This window comes from Mastomys coucha, unplaced genomic scaffold (genome assembly GCF_008632895.1).
Source record: "Mastomys coucha isolate ucsf_1 unplaced genomic scaffold, UCSF_Mcou_1 pScaffold21, whole genome shotgun sequence".
NCBI classification, from domain to species: Eukaryota; Metazoa; Chordata; class Mammalia; order Rodentia; family Muridae; genus Mastomys; species Mastomys coucha.
In genome coordinates, this window is record NW_022196904.1 from 132,613,197 (window position 1) to 132,639,753 (window position 26,557).

The 26,557-nt window shown below is 47.6% G+C and overlaps 1 protein-coding gene across 1 annotated transcript in view; it reads left to right on the plus strand.

Moving 5' to 3' along the window:
• Positions 1-26,557, plus strand: part of Kcnq1 (potassium voltage-gated channel subfamily Q member 1) — a 330,062-nt gene that overhangs the window by 242,510 nt on the left and 60,995 nt on the right. The window contains exons 12-15 of the mRNA XM_031388970.1: positions 17,083-17,158; positions 21,013-21,107; positions 21,664-21,710; positions 22,589-22,650. Of these exons, the coding sequence (XP_031244830.1) occupies positions 17,083-17,158; positions 21,013-21,107; positions 21,664-21,710; positions 22,589-22,650 (280 nt within the window). The remainder of the gene's footprint in view (positions 1-17,082; positions 17,159-21,012; positions 21,108-21,663; positions 21,711-22,588; positions 22,651-26,557) is intronic.

Genomic DNA, 26,557 nt, shown 5'->3' on the forward strand with positions numbered 1-26,557 from the left:
TAGACTGATGTGCCCCCCCTACTTTACCCTGGTAAGGCCCAGGGATGGGGGAGGGGGGCACATGTAGATCCCAGAAGGTAGATGCTATATTTGACGCAGCAAGTGGACTAGGGAACATGGTGAGGTGGGATAGGGCTGAGGGGTCTTCATGTGTTGTGTGGTCATGAGCCCCCTCAGAAAGTCTCCAGGGGTTTCCTACAGATGAACCTTCTCAGCATCTTGACTGCTCCTTATCAGCCCTCTGTTTAAGCCCATGCCCTGGCCAGGAATATACATGGAAAGAAGGCTCTCAGACTCTCAGAAAAGGCCCTGATCAACGAGGACCCACCTGTAGATAGAAGAGCTCCAGGAAGCCGGAGACTTAAGATCTTGAAGGCCAGAAGATCACAGTGGAGACCCTCTCTCCCTCCCCAACCCCAAGCTCACTCCATCAGAGCTCGAGTGGGCTGGCCCCCATTCCCTCCCCTTCTGGGGATTCTGTTTGAAAGGAACAGTCTAGGCCTACCTTGACCTTACCAAGATCTTGGGGGCTATGATCAGGCTAGAGAAGCAGAAGTCAGTAGACCAACATCCCCACCTCTTGTCAGACTTTTGGGCCTTTGCCTTTGGAAGAGTGTCCACCTTTACAGATATCACCTTGTCCTTGATTCTAACCTTGACTGGAGGGTAGGTAGCTCCTGTCCCACTGAATTGCATGACAGAAGATATTTAGGGGTGATAGGGCTTGGTCCAGGCCTCTGAAATGAGAGGAAGTTTCAGGCCAGTTAAGACCACGCCCCCCATACCATTCTTAGAGTGAAAGTTAATGGGGGATCACGGCGAGCACTCAGTCCATACCTGGGCTTTAGGAGGAGCGAAGTTCTGTCTCAGGCAAGTCTACAGATCTTGGTCTAATTCCTTCGTTTGATTTGAGGGCCCATTCCTTCAGCACCCACAGTAAGATCCCACATATTCCAGTTTCCCACATAAACCAGCCAAGTCTAGAAAAGATTACAGGCTCTGTGGGAAGGGGCTTAGGGGGCAAGAGTGGGGAACTTGTGAAATGAGGGTTGTTAGGGAGGCCTGACCCCAGGGGGTGAGGCAGAGAAGCAGCTAGGGATAAGACCAAGCGCTCTGCTCTGCTGGGGGGAGGGAGGGAAGCATGGAGGCTGAGGTGAGGGCTGCTACTCTTCCCCTCCAAGGCTGTATGACCTGAGGCCAATAACTAAGCCTCTCTGGCCTCTGGCCTCATTTGTACAAGGGAGATGATTTGAGATGTTAAATGTGTTTAAAAGCACAAGAATAGGGTTACCTGGGAAACTTGCTACAAAAAAATGTATTGATAGAGGTTAGAATAAGGGCAAGGAATCTAGGTAAGAGGCCAATAAAGATGCTAAGCACCTAGGCTATTGTGCTGGAAGCCTGAGGCAGGGTGGGATCTGTAGGTCCCCCACCTGAGACCTGCTGGGTCTAGTATTCAAGTTCAGTCCTGAGGAAGATGGGATTGAAACATATCAGGGACCTTAGCACAAGGCCAAGCCTTTGGGAGTTGGTCACCAGGTGAGCTTATGGGTGACCTGGCAGGTTATGGAGTCTGTGGGAAAAACATCTGGACACAAAGCAAAATGTGCCAGAGAGACAAACCCACCATGGCAGATTTACCCAGGGCTTTCTGTGTCACCCTGAAAAGCTCAGAAAGGCTAGATTAGAGGTACCAGTTCTACACAGCTTCAGGGGTTTTGTGTTCTGGGGTCCTAGTGCTCTGGGCTGCTAAGTCCCTCTCCAGGAGTCCCAGAGAGCTACCTCCTGAATGCCCCTAGTTTAACTCCTGTTTTTCCCCCTCCTACTTGTAACTCAAGTGGCTGCAGAGGCCCTGGCTGGGCCCAGGTTGCTGTGTAGTTCACAAGGAAATATGCACAAATCACTTCTCTAGACATAGCCCATGTAATTCTTCTTAGACATTAGGAGTTTCTCTCCCTTGTTTTAATCAACAAGTCCCCAATAAGCCATTTCAGCGAGGCCATTACCAACGGCCCCTAATCTCCCGGGGCTGCTGAGCGAAATGGGATCTCTCCGCTCTTTCGCTGAAAACGCTTTTCTTGTTTTCTTTCTCCAATGTGCTGGAAACTAGCCAACTCGCCAGTTCCATTAACTTAATGAGGGCTGACAGTCTGCAGCAAACGTCCTCATAATCTCCCCAGGACTGAAACAGGGTCCTCTCCAGTGCTTGTTCATACCCCAACCTTCCTGGCTTCTCCCCAGGATTAAAGTGGGCCCTCTCCAGTGCCTACCCATACCCCAGCCTTTACTGGCTTCTCACCTCTGTGCACCAGGTCCTCCTGGAACAAACCCAGACAAAGACATGTCCCTTTACTGTTTCTGCCCAGCAGCTCCCCACAGGTTTCCCTGGACTTTCAGGCTATCGGAAACCTTGGGGCACTGGCACCCCTGTTACCTCAGTGGTCCCAGAGCCACTATGTGATTCTCAGAGCTACCAGTGTGTCTTGTTCTTGGCGTTCCTTCCTCCCAGGATGCTTCTTTGTCAACATGAAAACTTTATTCTTCCCCCCACCCCCAGGCTCTTTCAATCCTGAGACTCAAAGAATTTTCTGGAACCAGCTGAGGCCCGGAGAAGCAATGGACCTAGGACTTTTCTTATCTGGCAGGAAGCTTCCCTCTTTACCCTATCCTATACAAGCAACAGGTGCCACCTTTGAGAGAGAGCCCAGACCTGGAATGGCAGTCTCTACTAGCGGACAAGGTTTAGCTGATACCCAAAGCAGACATCCATCCTAACCCAGCAACCCCTTCCCCTGGTGAGAAAACACAAGCCTCATTATTGCCGAGAGCTGTGGTGTGGGACTGAAGTCTCACCTGCAGTGGTCTAGATTCTCAGCCAGGTCAGCTGCTTCCCACTGACCACCCTTTCTGTTCTTTGTTCATTTTGGCTCTATGAGACAAGGTCTTTCTATGGGACCTTGGCTTGTCTGGACCTCACCATGTAGACCAGGCTGACCTCGAACTTGTTGTAGTCCTCCTGCCTCGGACTCCCGAGTGCTGAGATTACAGGTGTGTGCCACCATGCCTGACTGAATCCTCCTTTTACAGGCCACATGTCTCCTCCCAAACCAAACTGCTGCTCTGAGAGATGTGCTTGTCCTGGGTAGGCACTCCTTAGGTGTCACCCTTATTCTTCCACATGCAATGAACAGCAAGTGGGGGGACAGGATTGGGGATGCCATGTGCCTATACATTCGTGGAAGCTACCACACAGGGGACAGCCTCTGAAAATGCAGTCTACAAAAGGAGCCTCCGAGGAAGACACCTCAGGTCAGCATGAGGATAGGGCATGCTCACAAAACCAAGGCATGATGCTTGGCATGGCCATACTGCCTGACATTGGTATCTGGATAACTTACATGCATTTATTGTTTTATGTGACCCTAGTGGAACTACACAGAGCCTCCTCAGGCCACCCTGCTCCACAAGCCTTATTTGTGCAGGCCAACTTACAGATCTCATCTCCCACCTTGCACTTAGCTCTCCCTCTCCCATCCTGACAGTGTCAGTCTCCTTGGATGAACAGTTTCCCTACCCTATCTAGTCTTTTGAAAGATCCCCTAAAATGGTCATTGTATGACTACAATAATTTCCTTTGCCTTCAGCTTCCCTTTCTGCTTTCTTAGTTACTCCAACTATGGTCAGAAAATATGAAATGGAAAATTCTAGGAACAAACAATGCAAACGTTTTTAATTGTTTGTCTTTGTGATAGTGTTGTAAGATTTGTACCATCACACCCTGCCCCACCTGGGATATGAGTTGAGTCCCCGTCAACCAAATCCAGTTTCTGCTACCTGCTAGCCCTTAGTCACTTGGAAACTATCCCCTCAACAGGTCTGCCACCTGGGTGTCACAAGGCTCACCTTTAATTTTACTTAATAGTAAAATATAGTACAAAATAGCAAAAAAAAAAAAAAAATACACCAGTCATGATGCTGGACATTTAGATATGCGGAAGAGGCCATAAAGTATGTCCTTTGAATGAAAAGAACGAAGTGCCTACAAGGGAAGAAAACAGTTGCATGCTAGGTTGCCAAGACCCACAGGAAGAACAAATCTGTAAAATTATAAAGAAGGAAAAGGAAGTCACTGCTAATTGTGTTGTCTCTCCTCTAGCTACATGGCTCAGAACTGCTCTTGACTTCGGGCATCTGCTTGGCATCTTGGAACTTGTTCCTTCTAGGGAAAGGGAACTCCTATATTCACAGAAGTGTTTGGTTCATGTTCATCTCACAGGACAGATCACTAGTGTGTCAGGCAGGGGCCCCAGGCACGTGGCCAGGCTCCCACTCTCCTCCCCAGACTTAGCTAGGAGAAGTGATTGGGAACATTTTCACAAGCTGGGCCACTCCTGGCTGTCCTATTTTCTCCAGATTCTGCCTCCCCCACCTCCCCCGACCCCTTGACTTATCTGTGAAAGGCAGCTTGTTATGAGCCTGGGTGTCCCCACTGCTGGTCAGGTCAGGTTCAGCTCCTTAGGAAGCTCTTCCACATCAGCCTCCCTCACTCTTACCAGTTCTTTTCTGGTGTCCCCCAAAGACAATGCTGGTGGCATGGGTTGGAACTTACTTGGGGTTTTCCAATCATCTTAGGGCTATTATGGAGTGTATGTCCTAGTATACTCTGCCCTCTTTATCCCCAGGGCATACAGACTGACTGGCCTCGAACTCACTATGTAGTTGAAGATAACCTTGAACTTCTGATCTTCCAGTCTCTATCTCCTCAGTAGTGAAATTGTAGATGTGTATAAACCTGAGTTATGTTAGAGATGAAACCCAGGATTTGGTACATGCTAAGCAAGAGCTTGTCAGACCCATATCCCCACTCCCTCAGACTTCTTTTATAACAATACTGATCCCATTCATGAGAGCTCAGCCATCAGGACCTAATCCCTTCCCAGAGACTCCACTTCTCAATGCCACCACACCAGGACTGCACCATCCATGCATGAGACTTACAGACAGATTGCAGTATAACCGCCAAGATCATAGCATTCAGACTTAGCTCCCTCAAGTTCATGTTCTTTTCACATGTTCACACAGTCACTGAATCCTCAGAGCTCTCAAGATCTTATCTTATTCCAGTGGTAATACAAGAGTCTCCAGTGTCCAAAATGGGTGAGCCTTGGATGAGACTTATCCTGCAGCAGATTGGTCTCTAGATCTATTAACCTGTGAAATTACAAAGGCTACAAGCTTCCAAATTACTATAGTGGGGCTGACCTGAAGAAGACATCCCCTTTCAAAGAAAGAAATGAACATGAAGGAAAGAGTAGCAGGTCTCAAGTATATTCAAACCCCAACAGGACACATAGTACTAGTATGTAAGGGCTGAGAATCATTGGTCTTTGTCCCACTTTCTAGATCCACTAACCAAAACTCCACATAGCATTGACACTATGCCTTGACTGGATATATCCCATAAGTCATACAGGCTGGAGTTCAATGCTACTGGCTCAGCCACTCTGGGTTTTAGGGACAAGTCTACCCCCATGGCCGGACTAGGAATTTATCTGATAGCTCTACCCTACAGCCCTTCTGCCTCAGCCCTGTAGTTCTTTGGGTATAAAAGTTATTTTGGGTTATTTCAGTTCTGAATCTGAGTGGAGACAAATCTGTCCTTAGCTTCTATACCTGGTAGACATGACCCCATGAAGGCCACCAAGACTTAACACTTACTGGAGAGGTAGTCACTGTGTTAACACTTCACTTGGCCTCTGAGGCCCCAGCTGGGGCATCATAGAGCCACTGCACTGGAGGCAGAGGCTTGAGATGTAAGGGATAAGGGAGCCCTACACTCCCTGAATGGTCTCTATGTCACCTGATGAGCAGCATCAACTCCCTTGTCTGACATACTGAGTTCTGACCTTCGACCTTTTTGCTTTCTCATGAACTTGCCTCTTCATTGTTTTTTATCTGCCTGGTTGGTTTGAAAGAGAGTCTTACTGTGTTTCTTGCTGTGTGGCCCTGCCTGGCCCGACACAAACCCAGGCTGATGTGAACTCTGTCTAAGCAGTCAGCCTGTCTCAGCCTTCTGAGTGCTGGGGTTAGAGGAGTGTGCCACCATGCCTGGATTCATTTCATTCTTTTCTTCCTCCTGCTAGATGAGTATTATCCAAACAGGTGCATTTTCTTCTCCTTATGACAGTCACTGGCTTGTGATTCTCCTTTCACCTTGTCCTAGAAGCAATCAAGAGAAGCCAATCAGCACCATCAACTCTTTGCTAAATCACCTTCTTCACTTTAGAAATGCCATCCTGTACTGAGAGCACTAGGGTCCTGGAACACAATGCCACCAGGTTCTTTGCTATTTTATTACTCTGTGTTTCCACCAAGCCCTCACCAGCATACCGTGTCCTGCCTCCATTCCCACCAGTATCCTAACTGTAGCCCTTCGCCCATGCCTAGGAAGACTGAGGCTGTCTCTAAAGCTCTGGTCTTCTGAGCTATTCCCAGTCTTTCTTTCTGTGCTTCACAGGCCCCTGTCTGATCCTCCTTCCAACACCGACACCATATCAGCACCCTATCTCAGAGTCAAGTTCAGTACTAGCTCTGTGACAAAATGCCTTAGACTAGGTGATTTACAAATAATGAATATTTACTGTATACAATTCTAAAGACAGAAGTCCAGAATCTAGGCTCTGACAGATTTAGTATCTAGTGAGGACTATGTCTGCCTCGTAGATAGTGTCTTCTGTGTGTCCTGTGGCAGATGGCAGAAGGGCAAAAAGAGATAACTAAACCCCTCAGGCTTCTTATATAAGATCATTAACCCTATTCACATGGGTGCCCCTCTCATGACCTAAGGTCCTTCCAAAGGCCCCACCACAGTCTCCTTGGAGATGAAGTTTTTAGTGTATGCAGACACTCAGACCCAAGAGCCTTGACTCTGGGGAAACAGAATCACCCTCCTCTGGGACAGTTGAAATGGGTGACCTTTGCATTGCAGCCACCTGCCCCTGAGACCCTGCAGAATGTTAGTGCCAAACAAGAATGTCTGCTATGGCTGGCCTGGGCAGGGGCCCAGCAAAGGGTGGCTCACATGGATGGCTAATATGGAAATAATTTGACAAAGACATAAGAACCATCCGTTGAACACTCTACGTGATGAGACATCACTTAGACCTGCCAAAAGAGTCAAAGTTCACTGTCCTGTTTTTCAGGGTTTTTTTGTTTGTTTGTTTTTGTTTTTTTTTGTTTTGGTTTGGTTTGGTTTGTTTTGGTTTGGTTTGGTTTTTTTGTTTTGTTTTGTTTTGTTTTGTTTGATAATGAACCATGGGCTACCCTGAGAATGTGGGTATCATCGGGTGAAGCAGGGAGCTACAGCAAGGATTGCAGCATGGGGTGGGGGAGTCACAGGAGCTGTGTTTTGTCTCTTGGAAGCATCCCCTGTGATCCACAGTGTGGGGATTGGGCAGAAGGGGTGAGGATGGACTGCTGTGCCCACAGGGAGAGAATGAGACCAACTTTAGGGCCCACTAGTGCCTGCCTGGGTTCCTGGGACACCCTCAGAAGCCTCCCTATCTCTCCAGCTGAGCTCTCTGCAGAGATCTGCAGGGCAGCAGATCCTGCTTCAATGCTCACCTCTGTGCGCACGTCAGCATAGTCACACACTGTGCAGCCATCACCCCTAGCTAACCGTGGAGCATTTCATCACCCTCAAAAGCCACCTTCACCCATCAGCAGTCACCCCGTACCCTCCCTGCCTAAAGAAACACCAATCTCAAATTTCCACAATGTGCTATTCTGAGCATTCCGTAGAACTGGGACTCTTCAGCCTGGGGTTGGTCGTGGCTGGCTTCTTTTACCTAGCACAATGCCCTGTAGGTTTATTTGTTTTGTGATATGTGTCAAAATGTCACCACTCTTAGTTTGTGTGACTGAATGAAACTCAATCACACAGACAAACCGTGCTTATGTGTTTGTCTGCCTGCTGGTGGATTTTTAGATCTACTCTGAATTGCCCTGCTATGACCCTCACATCTGTGTTCTTATATAAATTTGTGTCTTCATTTCTTAGAATGGATATGTAACGCTGTGGTTATTAGAGGGTCACATTTATTTTAGGAACCGCCCCGCCCCAGCCTGCTTCCACCACAGCAGAAGAAGCACATTTGGTTGGTCAGAGTACGGCCATCACTTTAAAAATGTGACATCATCTCTGAGGTAGAGGAGTCATATGGCTGGTAAGCAAGGGCCTGTCTGGCTTTGCACCCACAGGCAACTCTGGTACTCAGACGTTGAAAAGGGAACGTGTGTCCCAGCACTGTCCATAGGCCTGAGGCCTAACACTAGCCACACCCTTGTCAGGGGGAACATGGATGTTCACGCTAAGGAGAACTTTATGACAGCTCATGTAGCTGTGTTAATGGCAGACAGCCACATAAGAGGCTTTCAGCAATGGAGTGATACCAAGACTGGGCTAAGTAACCTTTGCTCAAGTTTATCTACTTGTTTGTTTGAGACAGGGTCTCATTCTCTGGCCTCATGCTCACAGTAATTCTTCTGCCTCAGCTCCCAGAGTGCTAGGATTATAGGTATGTGCAACTGTGCCCAGCTCTTTTTTTATTGAATCACCTAACTTAAAAGATATATGATTTAAATACACACACACACACAAACACACACACACACACACACACACACACACACACACACACACACACCAAGGGATGAAGATGACTGGATTCAGGTTGGTGGTTACCACAGCCAAGACTGGAGGTTCTCAAGATTACAGTTATGGTTGAGAAAGGGCCCTTCCCAGTGAGATACCCATGGAATCCCACTTTTCACCCACTTTCAGGCCTTTGGAGGGTGATGGAAAGAGGCCAGGTCATATCTCCTCAGGCCAGGCCTGGAATGAAGGGTTTCAGGCAGCCTCCAGTTTGTCATTCCAGTTTTGCTGGAATTTTTCTCTGATGGCTCATGTTCCCAGGAGTCCATAAGGAAACCTTTACCTAGCCCAAGGCTATGTAGACACTCTTTGGCCTTTCACACCCTGATCTCTCCAGCTTCCTGTCCAAGGCCTGACAAGCTAGCTTTGCAGCTGTGGTGAGGGAGGGATCAGTGTCTGTCTCTTCTTCTGGTGTCTAAGATCATTTACTGAGAACATTGGTTCCTTGTGATAAAGCCAGTGGCCACATATGTGTTGATAACACTTAATGCCTTGCTCCATCCCATTGCCCTGCCAACCATGAACTTTACCAGACTTCTTTATGCTGTGGATGTGTCAAAAGTTTGTTTGAATGGTTGGCTGAAGTGTTTATCAAAAGATGGCCTACTGAAAAGGAGTTGGAGATGCCTGCTATCCCTTGGCTTAGTGTTGACAAAGGATTTTAAGGCTCCAGGGAAACTGCAATGCTAGAGTGGATACGTTGTGTAAAACCTAATCCTCCACAATGGGAAGACCCAAAAGATAATGCCCTTCACAAATCCTGTAAGATGCAAACTGGTGAGAAGGCACCAGCACACTGGAGGAGTTTTTTGCTTGCCCTTTTCCTTGTGCCAGATCTGGAGATGCTGCTGCTCAATTGGATGAATTAAATGCAATGGGTTTAAATGGGCCCTGGGGTAGCAAGGGCCAGGTGGCAGCATTGAATCACCCAAGGCAAGTTGGTCATAGTTATTATAATGGAAAGTGTAGATAAAACAAGGTTCATAATGACCTAACCCGTAATGGTCAGCACAGGAGATGTGAATTTTATAATGGTATGTACTGGTGTTTCCAGGCATGACATAGATAGGAACCTACTGCATTTCTGTTTGATCTGTATAGACAGAAAAAAAAATCTCAAACAAAAGGAAGAAAGGATACATTAGATTGTGGCTAATGGCAATCTTGGACAGTGAATCAATTTCCAGACTTGAGCCAGTTTGTAGACTCAAAACCCCTTGAATGAAATTCCCCTGAGGAAGACACCTAAAAGTTTTGCTGTTAGCCTTTCTCTAGTTCTTCACTGTTAGGAGGTCCCACACCTCCTAACAGAGCCAATCCCTGGCCCAAGCATATTCAAACCACCACATAGGTTTTTTAATTTTTTTAATGTATATGAGTGTATGTATTCATGTATGTCTGTGCACCATGCACATGCAGTACCCTTGAGATGAGTGGAAGGCGTCAGAGCCCCTGGAACTGGATTACAGATGGTTGTGAACTGCCATGTGGATGTTAAGAAATAAACCCAGGCCAGGCAGAGGTGGAGCATGCTTATAATCCCAGCACTCTGAAGGCAGGGGGAGGTAGGTGGATCTCTGTAAGTTGCAGGCCATCCTGGTCTACAGAGAAAGTTCCAGTGCTACACAGAGAAACCCTGTCTTGGGGAGGGAGGGTGCAGTGGGGGAAAAATCAAACCTAGATCCTCTGGAAGAGCAAGCCAGTGTCCTTTATCAAGGAGCCATCTCTCCAGTTCCACAGCTAAGAACATGTTATAACCCCCATGAATTCAAGTCAGCATCAGCCTCTCCCTATTCAGTGCCCGTCTGCCTGTAAGCCTCACCTGTGAACAATTTAAATAGCTCTATTAGCTTTGACGCCATTACAGTTAGTATCTTTATTTTGTGGTCTAATTACTTATTGCCAGCAGATTGAAAGATAATGGATTATTGGCTTTCAACCTTTAGTAAAACCAGGCTTGCCCCATCTTCCAATCCTCATTTCTTAGCCTCCAGATTTCTGGGGTTACATACACGAGCTACTATGTCCTCGCCCAGCAAGGTCAGGGTTCTGTTAAATTCATTTCTTAATTCTTTTGTTTGTTTGTTTGTTAGGTAGGGGTTTTTATTTAGTTTTGTTTTTATTTTTGTTTTGTTTTAATTTTCAGATAGGGTCTCTCTAGGTAGCCCTGGCTGTCCTTGAACTCACTATATAGAGTAGGCTGGCCTTGAACTCACAGAGATCTACCTGCCTGCCTCCCAAGTGCTTTACTTTAACTTTTATTTATATTATATTTGTGTGGGGCAGGGGTAGGAGGTACCTGCCACAATATGAATAAGGAAGTCAGAAGACAGCCTGTAGGAGTCAGTTTCTTCTTCCAACATATGGGTTCTGGGGATTGAACTCAGGTCACCAGGCTTGGAGGCAAGCCTTTTTAGCAATTCAACCCTTTTGCCAGCCCAATCCTTGCATCTTCTCTCTCCTTTTCTCATCTTAATGCACAGGCTGGGACTTTACAAACTCTGTTAGAAAATACGGGCCACACCATCTCAGGAACAAAGTGATTTCTCCATGATATGATGTGTGCTCAGCGTTTAGGATTTTTTTGTTTGTTTCAATTTTCAATTTTCATTTTTGTTCTTTTAAAAAAAAAAACTGTTTTTCTACTTTGCTAGGAGTTGTGTTTTTAATTAGGATGAGGGCCTTGAACTTTATCAAGTGCTTTTCTGCATCTTTTGAGTTGATTATATGTTTTTCCTTGTTCTGTTGATGTGGTGAGCTCTGTTGATTGATTTTCAAATGCTAAGCCAGCCTTGCATAACTGGATTAAGCCACTCTGATCCTGCATCTTGACTTGAGCCCTGGGTCTCACTGGCTGCTGGCTTTTAGAGGCTGCCTCCACATCCAGGACAGACATTGCCCTTGAGTTTTCTTTCAGGAATATCCTTGTCAGATTTGAGGGTCAAGGCCAGACCACCTCAGAACAGCCCTGTCAGAAGCTTTGTGTGTAGCTGTTGCTTCTTCCATACATGCCGGGGAGAACCAGTGGCTGAAGTCATCTCAGCCAGCTCCTCTGGAGAAAGATCGCTAAAAGTCCAAGTTTAATTCCACTAACATTGGGTAGTTTGTATTAATTTCTTCCTTTCCTAAAACCTGTTTTGATGAGTTTATCTATTTTATCTATATTATCAGAATTATTTTTGTTCATATTATTCTCTAAATAGACTTTTTTTTTTAATGTCTCTAATTCCACAGTGGTGGTGCTCATTTTTTTTTTTAAACTCCCAACATTGGTGATTTGTGATTTGCCTCACCCCATCCCATCTATCTTGTTAAAGTTTTATCAGTTTTATTAGTCTCTTTGGAAAGCCAAATGTAAGCTTTTCTTTAATGCAACATTCATTTTTTATTTCATCAACTTATACCCTTATCTTTATTATCTCTTTGCTTCTACTTCCTTTGGGTTTAAAATTGGGGTGTGCGTGTATGCACGCGTGTGTGTATGTGTGTGTGTGTAATGTGTGTGTATGTGTGTGTGTGCGTGTGTGTGTATGCGTGTGTGTGTATGTGTGTGTGTGTATGTGTGTGTATGTGTGTGTATGTGTGTATGTGTATGCATGTGTGTATATGTGTATGTGTGTGTGTATGTGTGTGTATGTGTATGTGTGTGTATGTGTGTGTATGTGTATATGTGTATGCATGTGTGTGCATGTGTGTGTATGTGTATATGTGTATGCATGTGTGTGCATGTGTGTATATGTGTATGTGTGTATGTGTATGTGTGTATGTGTATGTGTGTGTGTATGTGTGTGTATGTGTATGTGTGTGTGTGTATGTGTGTGTGTATGTGTGTATGTGTGTGTGTATGTGTGTGTGTATGTGTGTGTGTGTGTGTGTATGTGTGTGTGTGTGTGTATGTGTATATGTGTGTGTGTGTGTGTGTGTGTGTGTGTGTGTGTTTAACTTGAGCTGGATTTCAGTCTCTCTTGTATCATATTTTAGGCCATGCGTTATCTTCCTCTCAATGTCCATATCTCAATGTTCCTCCAACATTTATTTAACTATAATTTTGAAGATATAATTTTTAAATTTATATTATGTTTATTTATATATATATAGGGGGTGCATGTGCCATGGCCCATATGTGGAGGTCAGGGGACAACTTTTGAGAGTTTTTTCCTTCTACCAAGCAAGTCATGGGACCAAACTCAGGTCTTCAGGCAAGGACACAAGCACCTTTACCCACTGAGCCATCCTGCCATTTTTAAAATTGCCATTTTACTAAATAGCATGGGTTGGCCTCAAATTTGTGATCTTTAACACTTGACCTCCTGAGTTGCTGAGATTATAGGTGTACACTCCACATTGAATTTAGATGTAATGTTTGATACATTTTTTATTATTCAATTAAAACTATTTTCTAAGTCAGGTAACTTTTTTTTCTTTGACCTTGGGTTAGTTAGATCATTTAATTTCCAAAACACTTGGAGGTTTCCTAATAATATTTTTGATTTGTAGTTTAATTTTATTGTGGTCAAGGACTGTGTTAAACATCATTTTATTCATTTGAAATTTGTCAAAACTTGCTTTTAAAACCTAGCACTTGGTATTTTTGTAAATACTTGTGTGTGCTGGCCTGCAGTGGTGTGGCTTTTGTCCCTGTCCAGGTAGACTGACACACAGACTGTTCACACTGGGCTCCGCTGACCCTTTGGTATCCATTGCCAAGGAGGCAAGGCGGATAGAAATCCTGGACAAGCTTAAATGCCTTTCTTCAGGTGCAGACCTCTCCCTTTTTTTTCTTTTTGAGACAGGGACTCTCACTGGGCTGCCGCAGGAATCTTCTTGTCCTCACTCCCCAGTCATAGGATTATAAACACAGCCACGATGCCTAGATTTTTTTTTTTTTTTAATGTGGGATCTAGGAAGGGAACTCGGGTCCTCCTGCTTGTAAGACAAGCACTTTAACTTCTAGCCAGAGCTGACAATCCTTTATGACTCTGACAGTCTCTTTGTCTAGTCTACTGTGCCTGGTGCTGGTCTGCAGCTGCCTGTGTAGAGAGCTAGCCTAAGCTACCTTGCCCTCTGCCCTTTCTCTTTCCTTTGTTTCTGCTTTTATCATCGTTTTTAATACTGACTGACAATCATGATCTATTTAATGAAATATCAGTTCACTTAAACCCACATTCTCTGCCACCTTATTCTTCTTATCTATTTTGTTTTACTATTTTTTTCTCTCTTGTTTTACTACTTGGCCTCTTTTATCAGACCACCTTTTGTATTCTTAATTTCTACTGTGTTGCCCTTTCTTTCTCTCTCTCTCTCTTTTCCTTCTTTTATTTATTTATTTACTTCTTTATTTTTGAGACGGAGACTTTGAATGAGGCTGAGACAGCGTCTCCAGGAACCTAGGCTGGCTTCGAACCTCTGTGTGGCCAAGGATGACCTGGAACCTCCTGATGCTCCTGACTCCACCTCCCAAGAGGTGGAATTATAGGCACGTGCCACCATGCCTGACTTTTATAGAATTTCTTTTTCATCTATTTTCTTGACTCTATTTATCTATTTAGTTATCTTAAAGTTCTCATCTAGAAAGTCTGATGCAAACCACAGCCATCGATGACTCTGTAGGTCAGACTCGGGCTGCTCTGCTGGGTGGGCACACTGCTAGGGGCAGAACACTCACTTGGTGGCTGAGCAGTATCAGCCTCACATGCCTGAAGCTGTCAGCTGTCATCCGAACCCTTCACCTCTCTTCCTTCACTCAGTTCTAGCAGGCTAGCTCGGGCTTGTCCAGGAGGCAGATGGGTTTTTTTGTTGTTGTTGTTTTTGTTTTTTCTGAGAGGGTAAAAGTGAAGTCTGCGGCTCTCTTGAGGCCGAAGCTCAGAACACATGCTTCCACCATGGCGGAACAAGGCAGGAACGAGAAGGAATTTTCAGCTACCATTAAAAGCCATTGCTTCCTAGTCCTCCCTAAAACAAAGTTCTTTCTCCATCCAAACAGACTTTGAGGTCTCACAACTGCAAACACCATCACATATTCCAATCTTCATCTGTCATCTGCTCCCCCACCCCTTCCCGGTCCTAAAATCAATGTCAAATCTTATTCAGTGTCCTACCCTTAAGTTCTAATTAATAACTTTTTCTTTTTCTTTCCTTTCTTCTTCCCTTCCTTTCTTTCTCTCTTTTCCTCAGTGCTAGAGATTGAAGCCAGGGCCTAGCTCATGCTAAGCAAGCACTCTACCACTGATCTATGTTCCAAGCCCCAATTCCATTTTTTTTTTTTTTTTTGAGGCAGAGTCTCACTCTGTGGCCTGGAACTCACAGTTGTAATCCAGACAGGCCTCCAATTTACAGAGTGAACTTGCCTCAGATTCCTGAGTACTGGGATTAAAGGCGCATACCAACATACCCAGCTCCTCTGCCTTTTTTTTTTCTTTTTTTACTTCTTCAAAGTTTTGCTTATTCTATTGTATGTATATGAGTGTTTTGTTTGCATGTATACGTGTGCAGCATGTGTGTGTCTGATGTCCTCAGAGTTAAGAAAAAGGTATTGGATCCCCTGAACCTGGAGTCAAGAGATTGTTGGTTATAAGGTGCCATGTTGGTGCTGGGGACTGAACCCAGTACCTTTGGGAGTACAAAGTACTCTTAACTGCTGAACTCTCTCTTCAGGTATGATGCCAGTAACTTCTTCAGACTGGCCTTGAAGTCACTCTGTTCCCCAGACAGAGCCTGAACTTGTGATCCTCCTGCCTCAGCCTTCTAAATATCTGGGAGTATAGGTCCAGCTTCTAATTTTGTTATCAGCTGTCTGTTCCTGAACAGCAAACTCTAACCAAATGTTGTGGTCTAATAGTCAGTTTGTCTTGCTAACAGCTCCGTGGGTCAGGAGCTTGGACGCAGCTCTTCTGGAAGGTGGTTCTGTGGTATGCTCTGGCTGACTCAGACAGCTGCAGTCATTAGTAGATTGCTTAGGGCCAGGTGATCCAAGATGGCTGAGTCACATCCCTGCCATCAGTACTGACTGGAAAGGCTGGGCACCTCCACTCATCCCCCTTCGGTTGGTCACTCCAGCCACCGTCTCAATACCTGTGGGTTCCACACATGGAGAGCTCCCCAGAGCTCCACAGCTACATTAGGTCACAAGGTCAGCTCAAATCTAAGCAGTGCAAAAACAACTCTGTCTCCTTGGGAGAGGGCCTCTAGCAGTTAAGATTGCAAAATGTACCACACCTGCAGATCTCTATCTAGGATCTGTTTTTTTTCCCTTATTTTTTCAACTTTTATGTATGGACAAAAACAAAACAAAACAAAACAAAAGCCAGAAATTCCAAAATACCTTTCTCCAGATTTTCCTCTAATGTGAAAAAGAAATCTGGGCTAGTTTACCTTTGGGACAATGTGAGCTTTTGCCAGCCTCTCTCAACCAAAGCCTCTGGATGTTTCCTGGGGTCCCATCCTAGAAGGGTCTGAATCCTGTCCTCGGTGGCAAGAGCCTGCTGGCTTCTATTTTTACTCCCTCCCAGCAGCTACTATTGCTCTGTGAGAACCACAGCTCTTTCCAAGGGTGGGGGGGGTTGTGTGAAAAAAGATACTCTGATAGCCTTTGTTCTCCGGAATCTTGTCACTTGTCTCCTGGTGGCTCTGGAGCCTAGGCTCCACTGTTGTCTTCACAGCCCAGGAAGCCCCACCATCCCATCTGGTGTAGACATTTCCCACACTTCTCTAAGAAGGAAGCTCAGCCTGGAGGGTAGGCTAGCTTCCTCTTGCCTCCTGTTTCTGGGCTTGGGGGGGGGGGGGGCTTCCAGTCTCGCTTTCCCAAAGGCTCCCAGCAGCTTTCTGTTACCAATGTGGTTTAATCTAGCTAGTCAAATTTGAACTTCACAGGCAGGAGATTCTCCCAGTCTCTCCATTACCCTGATGCTTTCCCATCTGCTTCTGTGCACACAGATGTCTGATCACAGGCCTGCTTTCTCCAGTGATGTTTATTAAAAAACAAAAACAAAAAAAACCTTATTTCTAGAAGGAGATTTAGAGGCAAACCAACCAACAAAGTATCCAGGAGCGGTCTCAGAAAACAGGATCCTGATTAACATGGCTGTGGTACTCCCTGCTCCAAGGGCATCCCTAACTCTGCTGTTGGAATTCTAACCCTTGCAAACTAGGGGTACAGACAGCGACCCCACTGGGGAGATAAAAGCAGGAGAGGAGTCGTTCCTGTCCCCTGTAGAAACTCCTGGTTTCTGGGTTCTCTAGAAACAGAACAAGCCCTGGGTAGAATGTTCTTATTTCTGGAGAAGCTATCCATGTTTGGCAGGAGTACCTTTGACATGTGTTTTGGGGTCACCAACATGAAAACTGCTCACACTCTGGCCCCTTCTCCACAGGCTTCGAGATCACCATCGGGCCACCATCAAGGTCATCAGGCGCATGCAGTACTTTGTAGCCAAGAAGAAATTCCAGGTGAGACCATGCCCAGTGCAGTTGACCCGGAGAAGACTACAGTAGTAGTATACCCTCACCCTTAGATGCCATCCTGCTGTGATTGTATCCCTTAGACCATCACCATCCCCCTCAACAGCAGGCTCCTCCAAGGGTACTGTACCCAGCCCTGGCCCAGGGACCCTTTATTGCTCTACAGTGATGGTTAGAAGTAACTTTATGGAAGTACTTCTCCCTCCATGCAAGGCTGTGATAGTGACAGCCTGGCATTGTCACCTGGACAGGAGGTGGTGTCTATCCTCAGCTAGCTTGGAGTTTTCTGTATCCTACCCTACTCATACTGGGGCCTGCTTAGTGAACAGAGTCTCCTGAGCTAGAAGAACTGTGGCTCTGGAATCTATTTAGTATCAGCACACCTCCAGAGTTATTCTCCCGAGGCCCCGCAGGTAGCAAGTGATGCTCCTCCTCTACGCTGGGACAGTTGTGAGCAGAAGTCATGGGGAGGAAAGCCTTGTTTTGAGAACTTACTCTGAGAGCATGTCAGTAGAGGCAGCAAGAGCTCTAGGGCATTCTCTTACTAGAAAGCCCTTGTCACTGAGCAGAGAAGGCGGGGACAACCCACCTTAGTATAGCCTGCCCAAGGACAATCTCAGTGGTGGCCCTGTGCCTTGTTATAGGCCACTCCTATCATACCAGGCCATGAGATTAACACTGGCTCCCACTGCTCCCTCATCACAACCCCCACCTCAGCCCTGGGGCAGCCAAAACCTCTAGACTCTCAGGAGGTAAGGTCTAAGGTATAGTCCCCCATCCCAAGTGGTCATCATTGTACTGAGAGAAGCTGTGGGTGACATGAGTCTCACTCCCTGTAGTCCTCAGCTCCTCAACTGTTCTAGCCCTAAGAACAGCCACAGGCTCCCCTGCCAAGCCCTTGGCACTAACGAGAGCAGCATGTGGCTCCTCACCCTAGGTACTCACTGCCACCCTGGAGGAACCCTATGCCCATCCAGCAGTACTATGGTGGCATTCTGCTGTACACTTGTTAGCCTGTACCCCCTGGTACTGTCACAACACAAATAGATCAAGTTACACCCAAGCTCACACAAACCTAGGGACTTCATGTTGTCAAAAGGAGTAAAGGTCACACTCAGGGGCCAGAGCCAGGAAGCACCTGGAAATGGATTAGAAGGGTCCAAAGGACCCTCAAAGACTGCACTTAAAGCTGTTTCTCCCCCTACCTAGAAGCCATGTTTCCTACTGTTGAGACACTGAGAGAGATAGGGAGATGAGTTCCTGTAGAACCAGCTCTTCCCAGCTTGGTGAGGAGCCACAGAAACCCCATGGAGAGTCACATCTTGACAAGACAATCTCAGGGAAAAGTAGGGCTAGGGTGTGGCACTCTTACTAGGAAGTGGTATAGCTTATGTTGCTAGTGTTTAAAGGTCGTGAGGAATTACTAGCTGATGGTGGTTCCCAGGCTGAGAGAAGCAGGCTCTGCAGGTAATGGAGAAGGTTCCACATGAAACAGTATAGGAACTGCTAAGTTGAATGGGGTTATGGTGGGTAGGCTCATGACATCCTAGGGTTCACTTCTAGACTCTGGGTGCCTAGTAGAACTCAGGGACCCTTATGGTCCCTTTGTGTCAGAGGTCATCTCAGTGTCCTATGCAGACCCAGTTTCTATGTCACAAACAAGGGATGTGCCTGATGACAAGGTTGAGGCCGAGGAAAAAGAGACCCAGAGCCCTGCACTTTCTTTCAGGCCTCAGAACATCAGCCAACGTCCTAAGAGTGGCTCAGGAAACTGCCAGAACAGGCCAAACAACTCCTACCTTTCAGCTCTCTGCTTCTTACCTATGTACTTAGCGCAGGTGGCAGAGGGGCCTTACGGGCTACAGAGGCTTCAAAGTGGAGGAAAGTAAGGTCTCTACAATGAGCTGGCTTTATTGCTGGGGACACAATGGACAGGCCTCCAGGAAAGAGTAAGGCAGTTGAAGAGGGAGCCCCTGTGAGGAGGGCTCCACAAGGCTTCCAGGCCACCCTGGTGACCCAGCTTCTTGCCTCAGCCATCTACCCACCTGCTCTCCACCGGCCGTACTGGCCTGACTAACAGGCCTGCCTGCCTGCCTTGCTGGCCGATAAAGTCCTTGGCCAGCCGCCCTTGTGTCTGGCCTGAGGTGCCAGGGCCTCTTAGCCCTGAACATTTGCCTCGAGCACCCACATCCGCAGCCAATCAGTCTGGACAGGCAGCATTATTTGACTCATCTCTGGCTCCTGCTGCCACCAGGGGACATTGGCACAGAGAGAAAGCTAAGATGCTCTCTTACACTAGCCCTAGGCAAATATTTGGCAAAGGCTCCTCAGTCTCCAACCAGCTCCTAAAGGGGAGCTTAGTGGCTCCAAGACAAGTCTCAGCAGGCCTGGAGTGCTGCTGACCATGGGGGGTTGGTTGATAGGTATCTCTGATCCTTCTGGGTTTGTTTGGTTGGTTGGTTTTGCTTTGTTTTGTTTTGTTTTGTTTTGTTTTGTAGTTTTAGATTTTTGAGACCAAGTTTCTCTGTGTAGCCCTGGCTGTCCTGGAACTTACTCTGTAGACCAGGCTGGCCTTGAATTCAGAGATCCACTTGCCTCTGCCTCCCGAGTGCAGAGATTAAAAGCATGCACCAGCTCTCTGATCCTTCTTAACTGTTTCCGGCTTACAACCCCCATGCTGTCCTGCAGGCTGGCATACTCACATCTCCCCATTGCATATTCAATTCCACATATGTTTGCAGAGGCTGGCAGAGGTACGGTACCTACATTCACTTTGGCACAGTGACTCTCAGACTCTCAGGCCATCCACAGACCAACATAAGGATCCATCCTGCTCCTAATCCAGGCCTGCACCACCTCAAACTATAGTTTCGGCCTCCCTTGCTCATTTACCTCATGTATCACCAGGCATGCCTAGAGGTACCACACACCTTGTAAAGCATTTTCTCCCACAAGTCTCTCCCCTATTATTTTGGGTCACTTTCAGCGTGCACTAGGGAGAGATTCAGGCCCTAGACTCATTCATGACCACCTCTGACTGACAAGGTGCTATATCAGGATTCCTTGACATTTCTCATCTTAGATCTTATTTCATTCTTAGTCTCTTTTAGAAGTAGCAGCACAGACTTCAGCAACCCATTTTCCAGGAAAGAGGAACAGGACTCAGTATCCTGTTTTACAGAAGACAGAAACAAGGCTCAGAAACTCATCTTGAGGAAGGGAGGATCAGGGCTTATATCTCCGTCTTGTAGAAGAGAGTAAGACCTGGAGATATCAAGGGTAGTTCTTTGTAGAATTTGATAGTGGTGTAACGTACAGGACCAAGGGTCTGCCTAAGTGTTATCCCAAGCTTGGACTCCATAGTCCCTGGGTGTGTGGGCCACAGAAGATGTGGTGACCCTGATGCCTAGAATGGCCCTGAGCATGGCAGGTCCTTCCTTCATGAGAGCTGGGCTGTCTTACAGAAAGTCTGTGTGACATTGTGAGCCATCTTCAACACATGTTGTTCTACCTCCCCTCCTAGAGAAGCAGCAAGTGTGTCAACAGTCAGTCTAGGGCCCAGATGAACTGTGGATATGTAGACTATGTCTCCAGCCCATGAGGTCAATGCTTCCTGAGGAAGCTCCTGAACCAAGAGCGCCAGTAGGAGGTGGCTAGTCCTACCAGTGAACTGACAGAAGGAAAAGGCACAGCCAGGCTAAGCCTTTGGGGGGTCAAGCTTGCTACTATGTATGTTCTAAGCCATTTCTCCATATCACTATGCCCCACCCCTTCACTGTCTGCATTGAGAATTGAGCATGCAGGATTCAGGAGAAAGTGACATGTGTCTTTCTGGCCTGCAGCAAGCACGGAAGCCCTATGATGTGCGAGATGTCATCGAGCAGTACTCCCAGGGCCACCTCAACCTCATGGTGCGCATTAAAGAACTACAGAGAAGGTGGGCACAGAAATGAGACTTTGTCCCAGCCTCACAGGGAAAAGGAAGAGTTCTTAGTGACATCTACCTCTAGGTTGCCCGTCCATCCAGGGATCTTCCTGCTACTGGGGTGAAGCTAAGGATCCTGACCATTCAGAGCCAACATGGTCTTGAATCCTATTTCTGTCAAAGTCCCTGGGGCCCAGCACAGGTATGGATCTGGAGGTTAGCTTCATGAGCTAGCTTGCAGACCTAGCTCTGTGTATCGTGGAGCACAGCTGGGAGGATGTGACTGTCCATTTCATACACAAGGTCAAAGATTCAGGACCTCCCTGCTTTGACCCACTCATCTCATCTAGAGAGGAAGCCCAAGGAGCCCAGAGTCAGCTCCTCATTTTTTAACTTCCTGCCTGGCCCTCTCAGGAGCATGAGCCCATAGAGTCTTGGGTGCCTCTTGACTGGTCTTGGAGTAGCATATACCCCTGGAGTGGGTATCATGCTGTCCTCCTGGACACAATAGCCTGTATCAGTGGTGCCTCAGGCATTGTGCGAGCTAATGTCCCTCTCTTCCCTCCAGGCTGGATCAGTCCATCGGGAAGCCATCTTTGTTCATCCCCATCTCAGGTGGGTGTCCACACTGGTACCTGAACAGAGCAACCCACAGGGGGGCCTCTCTTTCTCGCCCCTGTCTGTCTCTTATCTTCCTTATAAACAGGCTGCTAGGACCTCCTGTGTAAAATCCAGAAGGAGCAGACCCCAAGCTAGACAAAGTGGCTGTAGACAGGCTATTTAAAGGGAGGTTTGGGTGATAACAGAGCCCATTGCATCCCTCTAAATGATAGATTTTTAAAGCCTCGTGGTCAAATTCTGGGTATGGTAGTAAGAACCAAGGGCCCATTTGCCTGTGGTAGAAGGACATGGGATGGAGCATGGTTCAGATAAGCAGCCAGCCCAAAGTTTCAGGAGCTATAATGGGGTGGGGGCTCCTTCCTGGCTCAGGTGTTCAGGAATGTACAGTGGCATGGTACAGGCTAGTTCTTGGCTTGGTGGGAATCCTCAGGTCCTCCAGGCAAGGGCTAAGCCACACCAAGGAAGGACAAAGCAAGGCACATACCCGGGGCCAGTGCTAGCTGAGATCCAAACAGGACTATGGGGCATAATCTAATGTTGGAGACCACAGAAGCAGCAGACACTCTGGCCTGGTAATGTGACCAAGCCCAGTAAGTATCACAAATCAATTGAGTCATCCCTTGGACAGAGAGCAATTTGTCCCACCTAAAAGACACTCAGGGGTTGCAAAGCTAGGAGAAGCAAGTCTGGAGCCTAGATACACTCTGTCATTATAGTGTCTCCCCTGGTGTCCCAGCCACAAAGAATTTTAAAGGACATCTTGTATTTTCAAGCATTCACCCTACTCCCCAGATACCTCCTATCTCCTGCTCCCTGGGCTCCTGAGCCCACACCCACAGCCCATACCCCTAACTCTGTGCTTTACCCCATAGAAAAGAGCAAAGACCGGGGCAGCAACACCATCGGCGCCCGGCTGAACAGAGTAGAAGACAAGGTAGGTTCCTGCATCAACTCTATCAGCTCTAATCGCCTCCATCCTCAGCCAGTATAGTATCCCAAGTGCCCTACATAGCTCCACACCCCTCTGATCTCCTCCATGAATTTCTTGAGAAGCACCATGCATGGTGGCTGGGCCAATACACTTCACAATGGTACGCCTGCAAAGTCAGAAACCTGCCTATTGGCTGCTTCTACTCGGTGTCCCAAGGTCTGTGGCCCTGCTGCTGCCCCAGGAAGGTATGAGTGAGATTGCAGAGCCATACACACTGAAACCTTAAACATGACCTAGCTGTTCCCCTCTACTCCTTTCCCTTAGAGCTCTAAGAGTCTCCTGGCTGTGTCTTAGCCAGGAGGTGGCCGCAGCCAGGTTCACACTAACTTCCCCGTAAGCCAGCCATCTAAGGCCAAACCTTCAGGAGACTCAGAACCTGGCTGGGGTGGATTCCTGGATGGTGTCAGCCTGTACTTCTCCTGGACCTGACTGGTGGGGTAAGATTCTGCTCACATTAGTGTGCTAGGCTCCTCTGGCTCTGCCTGGCCAGGCTATTTTTAGTATCCACTACTGTAGGCTCCCACGTACAGTAGAGTGCATACCCTGGAGAGCGCTACCGCTCCTCGTACTCTGGCTGCCCACAATCTTATGCTCCAGAATGTCACAGCTGGTATTAGCTGGGCAATTAGGCTACTCCATTGCCCGCTACCTTCTGTGCCCACCACCCTACTTTCATGAGCCACTGGAGGCTCTGATTCATAGGGAGACCTTTCTTGGGCACATGGTACATCCCACTCCTACTCTTCAACGTCCCTGCAGTTTGAGGTGTGCTATTATCTTGCCAGACAACTCAGGTCTGTAAACATGGATTTTATCTGAACATAACTAGGAATCTAAAAATAGTGGAATTTCAGTTGAGTGGTGAGTGTGGTTGCTGCTGGGTTGCTCTAGCAACATCTGGCTCTGACTCTCAGTATGGGCTGCAACTGGGCAGGTAGGCAAGGAGAGTCTGGCCCACCACGTAGGATAAGGCTTTGAAGCCTCCCTACTCTTTGCTGGCACAAATGTCCCCAGCCTGGGGTAGCCATGAAGCCCTGTGCCCAATAAATGGAATGGGTGTGGTCTGGGCTCCAGATACTCTCTGAACCCCAGAGGTGTATCTGTCCAACACTGAGTTTCACCACAGGGCCTGGTCTAACCTGTAGCATCCTACGCTTGAGCAGGGAGGTACTATGGCCCACAATCAGCAGGCCACCTAGCTAGACCAGAGATTGTGCATGTCTGCCAGAGTGGAAAAGATACTTAGAGTGTTCAATTCACCAGGCCTAGGCTCAGCAATGGCTTAGGAGCCTTGTTATTTGCCTATAGGATCAAGGAGTAACCTTGGCTTTCCCTCCTCTTTGCACTCCCATTGGGCCAGTGATAGATACCCTGGTTTGAGTCCCCTACACCTCCTCAGATAGCCCCAACTCTTTCCTGGTCAAGGCCACTTTTGCTCCTACTGCTGGCAGGAATCAAGGAGGTCCCCTAACTCCAAGATAGTACTGACCATATCCTAGGTATGTGAGCCTTCTTAGCCCAGAAATTTAAAGGCAGCCTACTGTCTCCAGTCCCAGATAATTTTTCCACCACAAATCTCTACCCGATTCTAACTGTTCCAGCTTTCTTTCTCTGGCCATTATGTATAGGACAGGCTATCCCTCAAACCCAGACCAGAAACCTCGTGTCTCTTGTAAGTGACAGAAGATGATTGGTAATGGCTCCTAAAATTAGTGTCCCCTTCCCCAGACTCAATATATGGTTGTCTAGCAGCAGACTAGGGTTTAAGAACCAGGTCACAGCTTTATATGACCAAGGTGGAGCCTGTACTGGCCCAGGAGCAGGGGCAGAAGTATGCCAGTACTTCTTCAGATCAGAATAACAAAGGACTGATTTTCCAGAGTCCATGGTCTCTGGGAGCAAGATTTAGGAACAAAGCTAGGCAGATCCTCAGAGGTCCTGGTGACCTTGACCCTGTCTGGGCTCTGAGCCAGGTTGTCAAGAATGCTGGGATCCTGCAGCAAACACCTAATGGGCAACCACTATTCATTTTCACTCCCTACCTTAAGATGGTTAAGATGGAGGAGTGGGTCCTCTGCCAAGGCCATGGTCACACTGAACCAAGGCTCCTCCCAGGGATCTAGCCTGGACCCCCACTGTACATCAAGAGGCTGTCAAGATGCACTGACCCAAACAGCCCATGGCAGCCTGCCCAGTCCCTCCCTTGTCCGGGACCACTGCCCCCTGTGGGGACAGACCCTGGGAAAGAGCTTTGCTGGGCCCAGAGGGCACGATGGCATGGCCGGGCCCCACGTTATCGCAGTTATCAACGTAACCATCGGGACCAGAAACAACCCAAGCGCAATCCTGCTGACCTTGGGAAGTAGGGGACAGGAAATCCCTGGGAGCCCAGCAGTCCCAGAGCAGAGCCAGTGCCAGCCAGCCTGGCTGAGCCCAGCCAGAGCCCCTGGGCTTCCCTGCTGACAGCCCCTCCCTCCCACCCCTTCAGGGCAGCTACAGACTGGCCAAAGTCAAGTCTCTAGTGCCCAGCAACTTGCCTAGCTCAGCTTAGTACCTCAGCTGTGAAGTGTGTCCCACCATAGGCCACCCACATCACAGGGACTGAACCCTACTCACAAACAGCTGGACCCCACAGGAGGAGAGGATCAAGCTCAGAACCAAAGAAATTTGGGGTGTCTACTTGTAAGGGATTCTTAGGGGAGGCCAGCTGGTTCCTGTCCAGGAGTTTCCTAAGGCCAGGCCAGGGACCCATACCACAGAGAACATGCCTGTGGGCTTCCTTCGTGTAGCCACTAAACACTTTCAGCTTTTGTCATAGATTACGGATTGTTTTGTTCTAGAAATCAAGCAGTCTCCTGTCACACAGTGTGTTATACAAAGAGTTGGTCCTTACGGCAGTCACAGATGTGAATAAGAGAAGAACATTTCTGAAGTGTGATAATCCTTTGGTAATGAGGCTAGAATCAAGTCTGAGAGCCAAGGCTGGGTTAGGGGTGGTGGCCTTGTCCACTGGCTACAGTAGTCAGGACTAGTTGGCAATTCAAGATGGTACAAGCCACCTTGTCATCCCTGTAATAGGAACCCCAGAGTTCTGGTTTCTGCCCCCCTCTTCTGTTGCCTGGCCTGCCTAGGCTTCCCTAGGGTCCCTGGCTTTCTGCAGAACCCACACCTACCTCTTACCCATGGTGTTCTTAGCTCTTCTTGGACCTGGACCTGCTTCAGTGTTTATTTTACAAACCAAGCTCACACTGTCATGCTGATATGCAGAGCACAGTGGGGCCAAGAGACTGACTTTCTTGTTTTCTGCAGGAAATGTTTGTAGCTCAAAGCTGGACACAGGGGAGCTCTGGTTTCCAGACCCTGTTCACAGGGCATCTGGGGGCAGGGAGCATGGGTTCAGGGAGAAGCCCCAGCACCCAGCACTTCTACCTAGTTCTGTCCTAGAAGCCAGGCCATGCATACTTCTTCCCTGCTTGAGGATCTCACCCAGCCCCAACACCTGCCTTTCAGGGTCCTCTTCTATCTATGAGGCTTACAAGCTCAATCCTGAGCCCTTGTCATCCCAGGCCATTCCCTGGGCTCTGCTCCATCCTTGCACTCCAGCTGAGTATTTGCTAAGCCCAGGTCTTCGTGTTTTCTGATTGGGTGATTAGTTACATTGTTATCACTGCAGACTTCCCTACCTCAACTCTCACATCCCATATAAGTCTCATATGCTGCCCAAATCCAGGTGATCCTACTCTGCCATCTTTGCTGAGTTGTGGTGTCTCACAAGTTAAGTAGTGAGGTGTTCCCACCAATCCTACATCCTGGAATACTTTCTGTGAGTCTCTCTCTCTCTCTCTCTCTC